General features: G+C 48.6%; 1 protein-coding gene across 1 annotated transcript in view; it reads right to left on the bottom strand.

Annotated features, from left to right (window-relative positions):
• IGDCC4 (immunoglobulin superfamily DCC subclass member 4) overlaps positions 1 to 14,693 on the bottom strand; it is a 96,298-nt gene that overhangs the window by 19,205 nt on the left and 62,400 nt on the right. Inside the window, exons 5-11 of the mRNA XM_054388147.1 lie at positions 10,831 to 10,965; positions 8,086 to 8,241; positions 7,163 to 7,573; positions 6,251 to 6,415; positions 5,053 to 5,190; positions 3,459 to 3,632; positions 2,671 to 2,904 (exon numbers count right to left, since the gene is read on the bottom strand). Coding sequence (XP_054244122.1) covers positions 2,671 to 2,904; positions 3,459 to 3,632; positions 5,053 to 5,190; positions 6,251 to 6,415; positions 7,163 to 7,573; positions 8,086 to 8,241; positions 10,831 to 10,965 — 1,413 coding nt within the window. The remainder of the gene's footprint in view (positions 1 to 2,670; positions 2,905 to 3,458; positions 3,633 to 5,052; positions 5,191 to 6,250; positions 6,416 to 7,162; positions 7,574 to 8,085; positions 8,242 to 10,830; positions 10,966 to 14,693) is intronic.

Raw genomic sequence — 14,693 nt, 5'->3', positions numbered from 1 at the left:
TGTGTCACTACTGATACCTCTCCAAGGAGACATGATTTGCTCCAGAGGTTAACATGGGCATGGGAGAAAAGTCTTCTCTTATGTTAGACAACTCAGATGGACAGAGCTGAGTCATTACCACAGGAAAAATCAGGCCAGATGTTGGGGGTAAGGCAAAAGATGAAGAAGTCTACAGCATGGAGGACAAGGGGTGGACAAAGCTGGCACCATTTCAGGAGCAGGACCAGCCAGTGCAAGAGAAGACAAGAATCCTGCACTGGAGCAGCACAAAGAACTTCACTGCAGCCCAAACACAGCCTAATGTTACAGGAGACTAGGGAAGGGAAACGTGGGCAGGGCTCTTTGCTATGTAGTATTTGTGCTGTCTCTGGGAGCAGAGAGTAACTGTGCTCAAGAAGCTCCTGTTCAAAGAGCTTCCTGTACATCACCTCAGCCTGAGGCATGTCTTGAAAGGAACTGGTCTCTCCAGAAAGTTGTTCCCCTCTTGCCATGCTCTGCTGCAAAAACACCAAGAAAAATCAGGAAATGAACACAGAGTTATGAAAGAATAAGCAGTGGGGCAGGAATTTTGTGTCAGGCCATGCTCCAATCCAAGCCAAGGGGCAGAGCAAGGACTTCAGTGATACTGTAGAGATGTGGAGCCAAGGGGCATTTAGATGTGTTGTAGCAGCACGAAGCCCCCACCGGGGAAGGTTGACCCTGTTTGCACTGATGTGGTGTGTAACCACACCTGAGCTATAGCCTCTCACTCCCAGTGCCTAACCCTGGGATCTCCTGACACCATTTCAAACCCTGGAACAGGCTTTCTACATAGGTGATTGATGCCCCAAGCCTGTCAGTGCTTAAGATAATGCCCTTAAGAATGTCCTTTAACTTTTGATCAGCCCTGAAGTAGTCAGGACTAGATGATCACTGTAGATCCCTTCTGTGTAAATAAAGAGTGTTCCATTCCATTCCATTCTTATTTCTTCAAGTTCCTGACATGACACCTCTTCAACAGCCACCTCACATGGGCCGGGGCGAATCTCTCAGCACCAGACAGCACCGTTCACCACATGCACCCCTTTACACTGACATCAGGAAATACTCCCAAGGGACAGTGAGACAGTGTTGAGTATTTTGATCATTTTTCTGCAGAGGGATCTTAGGAGAAGTTGATTTTCACCCCATGCATCCCAGGCAGACATCCATGAGCTGGGAAATACCCTCAGACGACTCCCTGTCAGCCAACAGATCACATTAGGGCTGCCAACCTTTCCAGGCTACCTACTCTGCCTGCAAGACCACTCATGCAAGGTAATTCCCTGCCACACAACTAAACCCTTCTAAATCCCAACCACTCCTCCTTCTTGTCCCATGTCCAGCCCCCCCCACCTTTCTCAGCAGAGTTAACTTCCCAACCCTTCCTTTACAGTACATGTGCAAGAGAATGTCATCCAATAGTGCAAGGGGGAAAAAGAGAACAGCCATGTCTGGGGGAAACCCGAAACTCTCTTCCTGACACACTGATAGCTGATATGCAGCCACCAAATCATAAGGAAATCATTAGGGCTTAACAGATGCCCAACTTTAAGGAAGTAATTACAGGAGAACAAGCAGCCTTCTCAGCATCATCATGCCAGAGCATTTGGAACCAATTCAGCCCACTCCTGAAGCCCTCTGCTAACTGACTTGCCAATGGTTAGCAGCCTGTGATGATGTTCACATGTGGTTTCCTCTAGACTTATAGAACTAAATTCTTCAGCAAAACCCATGACTCTTAACACCCTCTCCATGGCAGGATGGTTGCAGCATAGCTGGAAACCTGCTTAGTAATGACACAAACTGTCTTTGCAGGTGTTGCAGCCTGACCTGTACACCATGCATAATACAGATGTTAGATGTGTAAGGTAAGTCAGCACAAGAAACCCTCGTCCTGCAGTCTCAGGGATGGGAAAGAGGGATGAAGCATAAAATGGAGGATGGAAGAACTCTTAGACTCCTGTTTCAAGGATGCATCTGCCATGACTCTCTCATCTTTCTCCATCCTGCATCAATGGACAAATCAACTGTTTAATATGATCAGATATTAAAAGTTTAACTCCTTACAGGAAACACCACCTGCAAGTAGCCAGGCAGGCAGATCTGACCATGGTTGCAGACTTGTTCTCCAGCCATGGACACTCACTCTTCTATCCTTTCTCCCTTGGAAGGTGAAGAAGAACTCTGACCCAAACTTAGCACACTGTGAATCAACCCTTTTCTCTGCTTTTTAATACAGAGATTTCCAATCGCCTGCAATTACAGAGCTTCTTAGAAACAGAGAGGGAAGAAGAGATCATTGTCCTGCCTGGAGAGTTTAATCTAGGCACTACAGTGACATAATAAAAACCACTAATTGATTCAGATCCACTTATTAACATACACTAAGTGTATCAGTAGTTCTTGGTTAAAAATACAACCCCTACTCCACTGGCATCACGAATGTCTGTGGTTTAAACTCTGCTTAGAACAAGCCCCAAGAGCCCTGCTCCAGTCATGATTCTGAATGCTCTTCGAAAAGCTCTTATGGTCCTGGATTTATATATCTGTGGCCAAGCAGGTAAGCAAAGCCTCCCGGAAGCACCCTGGAGTGCAAGAAGCAGACCCTGGGTTTCCACACCAACTGCTAAGAAGATGCAACCAGCTAACCTAGTCGAGTCAGCTCGTACTGCTTCACTTTCTTCTTTAGTTTTATGGGTCCTACATCCCAGCTCTCATCTTCAGCACCATCCAGAGGGCTTTCATCACTGGACTCCTCTGGGTCCACTTCTCTGTAGTAGAGTTTGTAGCCAGATATCTGGGCATGGTTGGCTGGGGGCTGCCACGTTATCAGGAGAGACTCCATCTTCGCTCGCACCTTTAATTCTGTCGGGGCAAACGGAACTGGAAGAACAAGATGAGAGAAAAATGTTCAGCCACTTGTCTGCATTCCCTGCTCTATAAAATCCTCCCTGCCCCTGGCCGTGAGGGAAGGGTGTGAGGATGTCCTGTGAGTGGGATGTCTCCACTGTCTGACAGGGGAGAGTGGTGCAGTTACACTCCTCTTCTGACTTCAGTAGCTGGGGAAAAAAAGCATCACAAAGCCAGTATGAGAGTTTCTCAATGTATTCTGAAATACCAATGTCTTTAACCACTGCTGGAGTCTGCTTGGCTCAGCTCTTTTTGACAGACTTGTCTATCCACTCCCTAATGCCATAAAGTTGGGGTTTGAGGATTTTGTTTCTTTCTTCATTTGGGAAGAATTGTCACAGCTGCAGACGGAAGGAGGAAAGATCCACCCACAGGCAAGCAGCAAGACATTTGGGGGCTGCTCAACAACGATAAAGGTGGGTCTGACTAAACCCAAGACTTCTAATTCCTTAATGAAAATCACGCCTCAAGTTCCCCAGTGCCCTGCACACCTAGCCTTGAATCCCAGGCATGACCCAGCCTCCTACCATGTGTCTGGTTGTCTCTGTCAGGGGTGCGATGCTGGGTCCACTCAGAAGGAGCCCCATAGCCCACGCTGGTGCTGGCGGCGATGCGAACTTTGTAGACTTTGTTGGGGTGGAGCGAGTAGAGTGTGATTTGGGTCTCGTTCCCACCCACCTCGATGGAGGTAACCTGATCTGCTGGGAACAAGGTGATACCATTGACAATGTGTTTTTTCCAGTCAGAGGCAAACACAGCTGAGCAACTACAAAGCCCAGCTACCCCTACACGGTCTACAGGGCCTAGGCTGGCTTGGCTTTGCTCAGTGCAGTCTCATGCCACCAGCAGAAATTAGAACTAAAGACTGGGCAGAGCTGATATCCTGAGTGACAACTCCCTCCATCACATTCCAAAGTGCAGGTTGTCTTCAGCACCACTGAGCCTGCCTGGAGGGGAGCTGTCAGAATCCTTGCTCCTGCTGATGGCAGACCATGAACACAGCCAATGGCAGCTGATGGTACATTCCAGTGCTTCTCATTGCTGTATTTAAATCCTCACCTTCATTTCAATCAGAACTGTTCAGCAGCTCTGCTTTCTGCAAAAATCACACCTTTACTCATGCCAGACTGAGCATTTATCGCTCCCTCTTTGGCCCACCCACGTTCATAAGGATATTTGAACTGAGAATGGCCTGGGACTTTCACTGTAACAGCTATTTGGTCTTGCTGAAGATTCAAATTGCCTGTTTGGTGAATGTAGAGGTCTTGCTTTTCAGCTTCACCTGGTGTAAACTCAGCTGGGAGCGCTGTCCCTATTAGGTAACCGCACATTGCTGAGTGTCATCCCTGGACTGCAAACTTTTCCAAGGTTTTATGATGCCACAGAGCCATATGCAGGCTCAGGGCAAAAAAAACAAGAGCCAAGAGTCACAGCAGAGACTGCTAATCCAGATCAAACACATGGGGACGTGTCCAGCACTTCATCATGCTCCCCATCCTTCCCTCAGTAAGAATCATGACCCTGGAAAGTGAGAAGCTGCAGAGCTTTGACAGTTTTAAGAGCAAATACCCAGAAGGATTTGCAAAGCAAGCACATGTGGAACAGGAACAGCCCCATCCAGCATAGGTAAATGTTACCAGTCCTGCTGAAGGCTTCTTAGAGTGTCTGACAACATCAATAAAACTGGATAAAACTCAACAATGGAACAACACAGCCTGGCCAGGATACTTCCTTCCATAGAATCACGTTGATCAAACTCCATTTTAAAGGAATCCAAAGCATTTACCCTTCTTCCCCAAGCAGCATAAAGCTCTTCCCCCAAAACATGCAGTGCAGATGGCACCAAAGGGTGGCTCACGTAGACGTTGATGGGGCAGCACAAACACACAGGTGTCAGCCCTGGGGACACAGGCTGCTCCACAATCACAGAATTAGCACAGCACCCCAGCACTGTTGTGACCACCACCAGCAGAGCCAGGCTAAGATAGGGCTGCTCCTCTCCCTTGGGTAAAAAGGGGTCCCTCTGTTTTCAGCCTTGCACCTCCTCCCTTCAACAGGACATGCTGTTAGCCCTGCTGGAGCAGAAGACACAATCTCCCCCAAAATGGTGTTTCCCTTCACCTTCCTTGAGGGTGCAGTAGTCAATCTTGTACTTGGTTATCTTGCCATTACTCAGCTCTGGAGGAGGAGGCAGCCATGTCACACGGATGTCACCAGGAGTCATGCTTGACAGCGACAGCTGAGGGGCAGCACTAGGAACTGGGTAGAAACAACAACCAGACGTCAGCAAAGACCAAGGCAAGACCTTAACACATTTCTGTCAGCTCTCTGAGTTGGCTGGAGGCTACTACCAGTCTTTCCTCTGACACAGCCACTGGTGACAGGCTGGCTTTCCTGGAGGGCAACCAATACCCCACAGCTCTTCAACAGCTCAGAGCATCGGTGGGATGTCTAGGGAGAGGACATGCTCAGCTTCAACAGGCCTGCTGGCCACACCACACTGCTCCCTCAGAACTCCATGCCCACTGCAAACTGGACAGGTTAGGACAGACCAGCTGACTGGGCTATGCTGTACTGTGGAACACAGAGGAAATGGCTCACAGTTCCAGACTTCAGTTTGGGAATGCCCTTTCCCTTGAGAACCACAGCTCCCTGCAGCAGGCAGGCATCATGCTTTCAGCTCAGATTTTCAGGTTTCAGACACATCCACGTGGGACCATGCAGTCTGATGTTGTCAGGAGCATTAAAAGCACATAATGCACCCTGCAGCAGGGGCTTGCACAAGGTCTGCCAAAACCATCGCTTTTTGCCTCTGTCCTGCAGCCTGCTGAAAGCTGTACATGTCCTCCTCTGTGGGGCAGCTGTCCTCCTGGCACTCTGCCTCTACTGCTCTCAAAACGCTATGTGATAAATGGTGAAATCAACATAAAACTACTGGTTCTTGAGGGACTCAACCTCAAGGCAGCTCCGACCCCTACAAATTGCAATAGATGTTTGTCTTCTGAGTCTGGCTCAGAGTCAGGTTTAGAGTAATATCACATTAGCTACGTGAAAACCCAGAGGAGCTGACTGTAGTTACCACAGGATTCTCATGGGCCCCAGTGTCAGCAAGGTCTTTTTCATGCTCTTCATCACCCACACTGATGATCACCAGAGCAGAGCACTTTGGTTTTCTTTTTAAAGGGCTTCTGACAAGAAGCTGTAGGAGCAGCAAGCAGGTTTCAGTTTCTAGGAGCTGATACTATTCTCCAGAGCACATTGAGTGCTCACCACAAAACAGGCCAAGAACATTCTTTAGCACCCATCTAATTCAACGCACCGTCCTCCAGGGTCTGAACAACGATGGAAGAGGACGTCCGGCTGGCTCCGAGCTGGGAATATGCGACCACATAGAAGACATAGTTGGTATTGGGCTCCAGGTCCTTGACTTGCAGCTCAGTGGTGTCGTTATTGACAGCAAACTGGTATTCCACATTATCTGTTCCTAGAGTCAAGGAAACACTGATCAGCAGGTCAGTGAACTGTCAAGACACTCTTTGAAAAAAATCACTTAACTCCCCAAGGTCCCTGATATAAATCTACCTTAAAAATCACCAAGTCTTTGCTAATTTCCCCAGTACCTGCACAAACCCCATCCCTTATATGAATTCTTTGGGCAGAAAATTCAATGTCTCAGTGTGAACATCTCCATTTTGACTCAAGCTCCTCAATCCATGCTATGGCAGCTGAAATTACCAGCTTAATTTTCAGAGGAGCTCTGGCAGCAGTTCAGCAAGAGTATTGGCTTGCTGGCTGTTTGGGAAGACAGATCCCAAGAGACTCAAGTACCTCACTTCAGATTCTGGGTGTGAACAATTTAGTGACTACTTGAACATAGCGTAGCTGTTTGATATCAACATTAATCATCACACCATTTGCATAGAAAATTAATGTGTTGGAGGAAAAAGTAAATGAATGAAATCAATTTCCTGAAGTGCCTGGTTCCACTAGAATCCAGAGAACTCAGCTAAATGGGCATGCTGGTCTAAAGTCAGTGTATGCTGGCTAATCCACAGGCACTGTCATGGGCTGGTTCTGACTCCCAAGAGAAAATTCCTTTACCTGCAAAGAAAAAGGGCAAAGCTAACTGGAATTCCTCACACATCTCCCACTGGCTGGGAAAGAAAGTCAACCTGTGTCTCGTGTCTTGTACCTGCAGCAGAGCTGTGCTGCACAGGCAGGTGACACCTACCCACAGCCCGCTGGTAATGTAAGGAGAAGCCGATGATCTGCTCGCTGTTGTACTCTGGTCGCTCCCAGGACACAAGGACTGTGGTGCTAGAGAGGGACACGGCTGACACCTTCTTGGGAGCGCTGGGCAAACCTTCCCTCACGATCACCGAGAGTTTGGCAGTGGCACAAGCCATGCCCAGGCTGTTCTCGGCCACGCACTGGTAGTAGCCAGCATCCTCCAAGCCGATCTGGTTGATGACAAGGCTCCCGCTGCTCTGCACCTTCACCCTGCCGTTAGAGAGGATGACTTCACCGTTCTTCAGCCAGTGGATGGCCGGGGCTGGCTCACCCTCCGCCTTGCAGACAAACCGGGCTGTGCTGGCTCGGGTGCGGGAAATGGTTTCAGGAGCCTGGGAGATGCTGGGTGTAGCTGGGAGGAGAAAGGACAAATTAATGCAGGAAGGAGGAGGAAAAGATTGCAGAGCAAATCCCTTCTCCTCCCCACTCAGTGCTATGTTTTATTCAGTAGTAGCTTTGCTTACAAGATAGGATTTGCCAGGCAGGCTCTAGAGGCTTAATTTAGACTCTGTCCAAAAGGAAAAATAAATTCTGTATCAATCATGGACTGCGTTCCCTGATCCTAGGCTGTTCTCCCTGCTGGCTTTCATGATACTGGAAGTTAATTGGTGATACAGATTTCCATGGGGGAACCCTGGAGAACAAGAATAAGGCATAAAACAGCTCAGTAAATACAAGGAACTAAACCCCAAACTAAAGAAGTGACTCTCCCACAGAGACCTATCCCAATCCAGGGCCTTCTGGCTCTAACCTGCCTCCTTTCTTATCCAGCACACGCCACAAATGCAACTTCTTGGGGAGCTCCTGGATGTTGCTCCAGGTAGTCAACAGCTACCTGGGGCATTTATCCTGCTCTCTACTCACCAAGGACCTGGAGCTCAGCTGCAGCCGTAACAAACTGCCGGGTCTGGGGTTTGTTAGCGCGGCAGACGTAGACCCCTGAGTGATGGGGTTGGCTGGAAGGAATGAGCAGATTTGTGCGGCCCAGCACAATCACATCTGTGGAAACAGGCTTTCCATCTGCAGGAAGAAATGTGCACAAAGGTGGAAGGGAGCCTCAGGCTGCCCTTTATGAGGGCTTGTAAACCACATGTCTGGCTAGTCAGGATCAGCTGAGGAATGAAAAGATCCCCAAATCCCAAATCCCACCCAGAGGAGGACTTCTGGTGGGATGCTCCTCAGTACTTGACCAAGCATCAGCAAGACTAAGCCAGCATTGGCCCAAGGTTTAGTTTAGCCTGTAATAACTGAAGCAGTTCTGGTTTGGATCAAGAGTCTCTGATGCCTTGGGTGTGCCTGCAAAGAGACCCCCCCCAGGAATAGCATGTTCAAGGGAAATCTATGCTAACACATGTTTTGGAAAAGCTGCTGGATTTGCTTGGTGACCTCCATGCACAATCACACACCTCCTCCCCTCACACTTTAATGCAAACATCAGCAAGAGCACCAAATCTCTAACTGCTCAGGGGGTCTTCCTTCCTCTGGGTCCTGGATGTGAACCAAAACTTCCTGGACCCCCAATTCATTCTTTGCCCCACACTGGCTCCTGAGCTGCAAGAGATCAGGAAGACACTTGGTTCTTCTTGGGGCTCTGCTGCTTGGGTCAGAGACCTGGGTTGTGAGATGCCCTCTTCCCATTCTCCTGGCTAGATGCTCAGTGCTGCTGAGCAAGGAAGGAGGAACGGGTGGCTCCCGCTCCCTAGCCAGAAGCTGAACTGTTCTTCAACAGCTTCCAAGAGCTCTAAGGCTCCTCAACATGTTATGGACAAGGCAGTAGGCTGGTGCTGGACATTCCTTCCATGTGAGAAACACAGGGCACAAGGTGTTGGTACCTTTGAATGACTGTGGAGGCACAAAGTCAAGCTGGGGACAGAGTATGGGCAGGCACAGTCTGGCTGAGAAAAGACTCGAATGGGAGGTCAAGAGCCCAGGGCCAGCTCTGGCACAGTCAGTAGATGGAGAGAGCCAGCCAATTTGTGCAGTACCAGTGCAACCACCAGACCTTGCTCCTCTCCACCTGCAGAAGCACTGATGTCTTCCAGCCAGCAAAAACTCAGCACTGGCTTTCCTTCCCCTCTCACAGATTCCACTGAGCCTGGATCTTGAGACAGAAGCAAGCTCTGCACCTCTGCTGTGAACAGCTGCACCTACTTAGCACCATCAGCAGGGGATGCAGCTGAGATCAGCTCCTCTGCCCATTCCAGGCATTTTAGGGGTCTTTCAAAGGCCTCACAGTTCAGTGGTTGCCCACTCAGAGGAGGAGAAAATCTGGGCAGCCCATCTGCACTCAAGTGGTTTGAAAACCTGACTCCAGATGGTAGCAATTAGCTGACACTACCAAGGCTGGCAAGAGCCAAACTGGCAACCTGGAGGTATGATCTTCGGTGCTACCTACATGACTAATGGCCCAGTAACCCAGCCTGCTCCTTAATGAAGCCTTGGACAGAAACAGGCTGTAAAATAGAGCTGCTACCACTCTTCATCCATCTTTTCTAATTGAAGAGTCTACACCAGGTAGCAGAGGAGGGCCAAGCAAGCCCTTATAAAATAAAGCACAGAAGGAACTGTTTCACCAGCCACTCCCCACTTCCTCTTTCTCTTCTACCACCCAAAATCTTTAATCTACTCTGCTATGGGCATCAGGAGCTCTCAGTAAAGCAGTCATCTAGGATGGGAAAGCTGAGTTTTGGTACTTGTGAAGTGCACATGATGAAGCAGAAAAATTTTTGCCAGAGTATTTCATCCTTGCTCATTTGATTTCCAAAGTTGTATCCTCTGAGATTTTTTTGCTCTTTTTTTGTGGGTAAAAGGAAATATTTATACACACTGAAACTGCTGCCTGTGGACAAGTCTGGGCTGCAGACCAATCACAATAAATGGTTACAGGGGAGAGGAGTTGTAAATTGTGACCTGGATTTATGAAAATGACTGAGAGCCTTTTCTGGAGTCCCTTCCTGAGCTGAGAACATCTTCAGTGAGAGTCTCAGAAACACATCTGATGGATGTGACGCTTGGTAAAGTGACACTGACATCCTACTTGTGACTTAGGCTCCTAGCCCTGAGTAATGTTTGTCAGTCTGCCTCATTCATACAGCTCTGATGAGACCTAAGCACCTTCTCGATCCTTCCATTACCAATCTGACCCCAGTAACAATATTGAATAAAACTTCCCAGCCAGGCACCCAGCCACTCCAAAGATCAACAGATCTTACTGTGCTTTGTAGTCCTGAAAGAGAACCCAAGCGATTTCTTCAGTGCAATGGCAGACTCCACATAATCCCCACTAACCTCTGAGATCCCAGAGGAGTGGCACAGACCTGACCCCACCTCATGACATTCACTGTCCAAGCTCACACAGTGAGGATGACTAATTTAGATCAAAAGGCATCTGGGCACTAGAACTTGAGGCACTTCACAGGTCAAATAACTATGAAGTGAATCGCATGCTTTGCCCCTTGTAGACTGCATTAGTAACTCCAGTTTAACAAGGACACCCTACACTGACACACACCTGACACCAATCTAACAAGCACCCCTCCTGATTTTTAAAATAAAGTACCCACAGGTTCCACCTGACAACAACAGCTGCCTTGTGTCCCTCAGGCTCACCCTGCCGTATCCAGGAGACGAAGGGGGTGGGATCGGCGGCTGCCATGCACTCCATCACCACACTCTCCCCAGCTACCACCGTGGTGTTCTCTGGAGCTGCGATGATGGTGACATCTCCTCCTGAAGGCTGGGAACCTGATGTCAAAAATAAAAAGCAAAGTCAATCCTTTCAAGTTGCAAAGAAAAATACAGACTGTAGATTCCAGACACGTTGGCTGGGCTTCCCCAGGTAGTCTTACGTGTAGTAATGGCTCATGGAATCACAGAATTGCTTTGGTTGGAGAAGACCTTTAAGATGATGAAGTCCAACCATTATCTAACTTGACCAAGTCTGGCACTAAACCATGTCCCTCAACACCACATCTCTGACACCTTTAAACATCTCCAGGAATGGGGATTCAACCACCTCCCTGGAAAACCACTTCCAGTGTTTGAGAACCCTTTCAGTGAAGAAGTTTCTTATACTATCAAACCCAAACCTCCCCTGGTGCAATTTGAGTCCTGTTGCTTGTTCCTTGGGAGAAGAGACTGACCCCCACCTGGCTCCAGCCTCCTTTCAGGGACTTGTAGAGAGCAAGGAGGTCTCCTCTCAACCTTCTTTTCTCCAGACTAAAGAATCTGAGTTCCCTCAGCTGCTCCTCAGAAGACCTGTTCTTCAGACCCTTCACTGGCTTCATGCCCATGTCAGAAGAAAAGCAGATCTTGCTTTTTACACTACAATATTTTTGCTAAAGAAATGAACAAAGGGTTGCCCTGCAGATTTACTCTAATCACCCTGGCCTCAGTAAAAATGAGTATCAGGAAACTCACATGGAAAATAAATAGTTTCAAGCCAGCACCTTCCTCAGCTGCTGAATGGATGTTTGTTAATTAGATGGAACACGAAAGACATCACTGTCCTCAAATGGAGCAGCAGCCACACAAGACACCCTTTGCCAAGGCACTGTAACAGCTCAGAAGGAATCTAATGACTTGGTTAAGGACATTCTAACATCCAGGTGTGGAACTGTAAACTGGAACAAAGAGAGGTCAAGCCTCTGTGTCCAGCCCTTCACCTGATGGCACAAAGACTCCATCAGTCATTCCACAGCCAGAGGACAGCATGCTGCTCAGCTCAGAGGTGCACAGATGAGCAGCCACCATGTACTTCAAACAGTCTTTATGGGAAGATCTATATGCTGCACCACACAATGTCTTGAGAACGGGATGGGGACTTTTTGTGTGAAATCAAGCTTCTGCTTGCATCAGCCCACTGTTGAGCAGAGGTTAAGGGAAGGTTAAGGAAATGCCTTTGCAGCAGCCAAATTTCTGTTGTCAGATGAAAACACCCGGAGCACTCTTGAGCAGACCAGACTGTTCATGACCCTTGACAGCAGCAACCCTGCTCTTCCAGATCTCACAAATATGTCTAACTCTGAGGGACACTTTTGTTGTTGTCTTCATGAAGGGAAAAATAACTACAGAGAAGTCATGCACTGCAAGTAATTCTTAGGCTTGCTCCAGGTGCTCCCATGTTCTAGCAGAGCAAATTCTTGGCAGCAGGTCTCAAATAAAAGCAGGAGCTTTCTTGCACAGCACACAGTTAAACTCACTGCCTCAGGATGCTGCAGAATTCTAAACCAAGAGGTTCAGACAAGCTCATGAAAGACACACTTACCAGGATTGTTAAACACAAAGGTCTCACTGCTACTCCCAGCCCAAGATGTTCCCACATCCCTGATTGCCATATTCTGAGGAGACATCCAAGGAAATTACTATTTCGTCCCTGTCCATTGTTTTTCACATGCTTTCCTCTAGCATCTGCTGTGGGCACTTCTGGAGATGCCACTGCAACAACTGGGCCTGTGACCTGACTCACACTAGTCATTTATGTGGCATCCAAGGAACGCTCATTCAACACTCATTTAATGGCCATGGTGGTGTTAGGTTGATCTGAGGATCTTGGAGGCCTGAAATAATTCTATGATTCTATAGTTGACTTTCTTGTGGATAGAGACCAGAGAAGCTTTGGTCTCAGCACACTGGCCTGCCTGCATGGCAGGAGGCTACACCGAACACACTGTGTTCAGCCCACCTCCAGGCTCATGCCATTTACTCTAGCACAAAAATCTTCGTCAGAGAGAGCTGGCTCAACACTGCAATGTTCTTGCAGTCCACACATGTGAAAGGGATTTCCATCTACAGCATTATGTGAGCACAGTTTAAAAGGAGCTAGTAAAATTCCCAAGGTACTGAAGGAAAATGGGAGAGAGCAGGAGTCAGTGCTTGTCCAGCAGATGGAAGCAGAGACCGAGGAGCACCCATGGTCCCCTCCCTGAGGCAACGGCTGGACCATGCTGAACTGCAGCCCCAGCGCTGGGCAAAGCAGCAGTAAGAGCTGCCAAGGGGCACCACAGCAAAGGCAGGCCAGACACCCTCCTCCAGGGGAACCAGCACACTACACAGAGAGCCTGGTGTGCACAGGCAGGTGTCATCTTCAGTGCTTACAGCACAGGGTGGGCTGGCCAAGGCTCTGCTACATTCACATACATTGGCTGTTCACATCCTTCATGCCTACAGACACTTTCAGCCATCCAGTCACAGCAGAACACCATGGGGGACAGAACAGGGACAAGAAGAAACCACATCAGACTATGGAATCAGGGCCTCGTTGACAAAGAGATCAAAGTCCTGGCTGCTCTTAATTGCAGTGCCAAGACCGGGCTTGAGAGCTACAGAGACAGAAAAAGGGCTTACAGCACAACCAGGCAGGACAGCTTCCACAACAGGCACGTAAGCTGAAGGATCAGAGAAATGCAAGGCTCTATGGAGCAGCAGCTTTCTCTGAACTCCAGCTCCAGTCCAACAAAGCACTAAAATCCGTAAGTCCTGCAAAGCAACTGCGCACAGGGACTCCAAAGAAACCAGACTAGATGGGTGAGGCTGTTCAGCACACTGCTAAAGTGAGGCTTCTCCCCTTTCTCCATGCCATACAGCAGACAGGGATGAGGCAGTATTACAGGAAGAACAAGAAGCAGCAGCTTTCCAGCCATGATTTGAAAGGAAACACCAGGAGAAAGCACCAGAAGCAAAGAAAAATACTTTGATAGCAGGCATTATGGGAAGGCCACTGTGCTAGGAAGACACTACAGAACCCAACAAGTTGTGATGAGGTTAGTTTCAAGTGTGAGCTGAGGAAAGAAATGCAAAGGAGCCATATGAAGAGCTGTTCTCTGCTAAGGGGCTGGCAGCATGGCTAGATTTGGCCACACATCACCACCAACCACAGGCTCAGGCCCATCTCAGCCTGCACAAGGGTCAGCGAGCCTCATCTGCCCACCCTGGAGACCTATTAGCCATTGTGGGGCCACAGAGCTTCTGAAGAAAACCAACAGGGCAGCAACCTACATCCCAGCTCCTGGGAGCAGGAGTATAACGGGACAGACTACCACAGGAGTGAGATTCTTTACCCAACACCACCAGCTGCCCAAGTACCTGCTGGGCAGGATGTGGCTGAAACACGTCTGTGCACAAAAACCTGTCCTTTTCTGTATTGCTGGGGGAAAAAATAGATCTAAAGTAAAAAAATATCACCAGCCAGATGGCAGCATATTCCCTGCCAGATTCCCAAACAGCTTTCTCTACCCAGCTTAGGGCAGAGGAGGAGAGAAAGCTCCCCAAACCTGACTTAAACACTCATCTGGTGCATAGCTCCAGGTGCCAGCTGGTGAAGGCACCTCACAGGTTATAGAAATATCATGAGAAGGTACTTGTCCTATATCACTTGGTTCCTAGACCAAGGCCTTGTAGAGCTGCCACTCAGTAGAACAGGGATTTTACAAGCTCTGAAACAGCCCCAGGAGCCACCAACTCCTGGTCCAGCA

This window comes from Indicator indicator, chromosome 16 (assembly GCF_027791375.1).
Source record: "Indicator indicator isolate 239-I01 chromosome 16, UM_Iind_1.1, whole genome shotgun sequence".
In the NCBI taxonomy this organism is placed as follows: Eukaryota; Metazoa; Chordata; class Aves; order Piciformes; family Indicatoridae; genus Indicator; species Indicator indicator.
The sequence above is the reverse complement of the archived record's forward strand: the minus strand, read 5'-3'. Positions and strand labels throughout refer to the sequence as shown.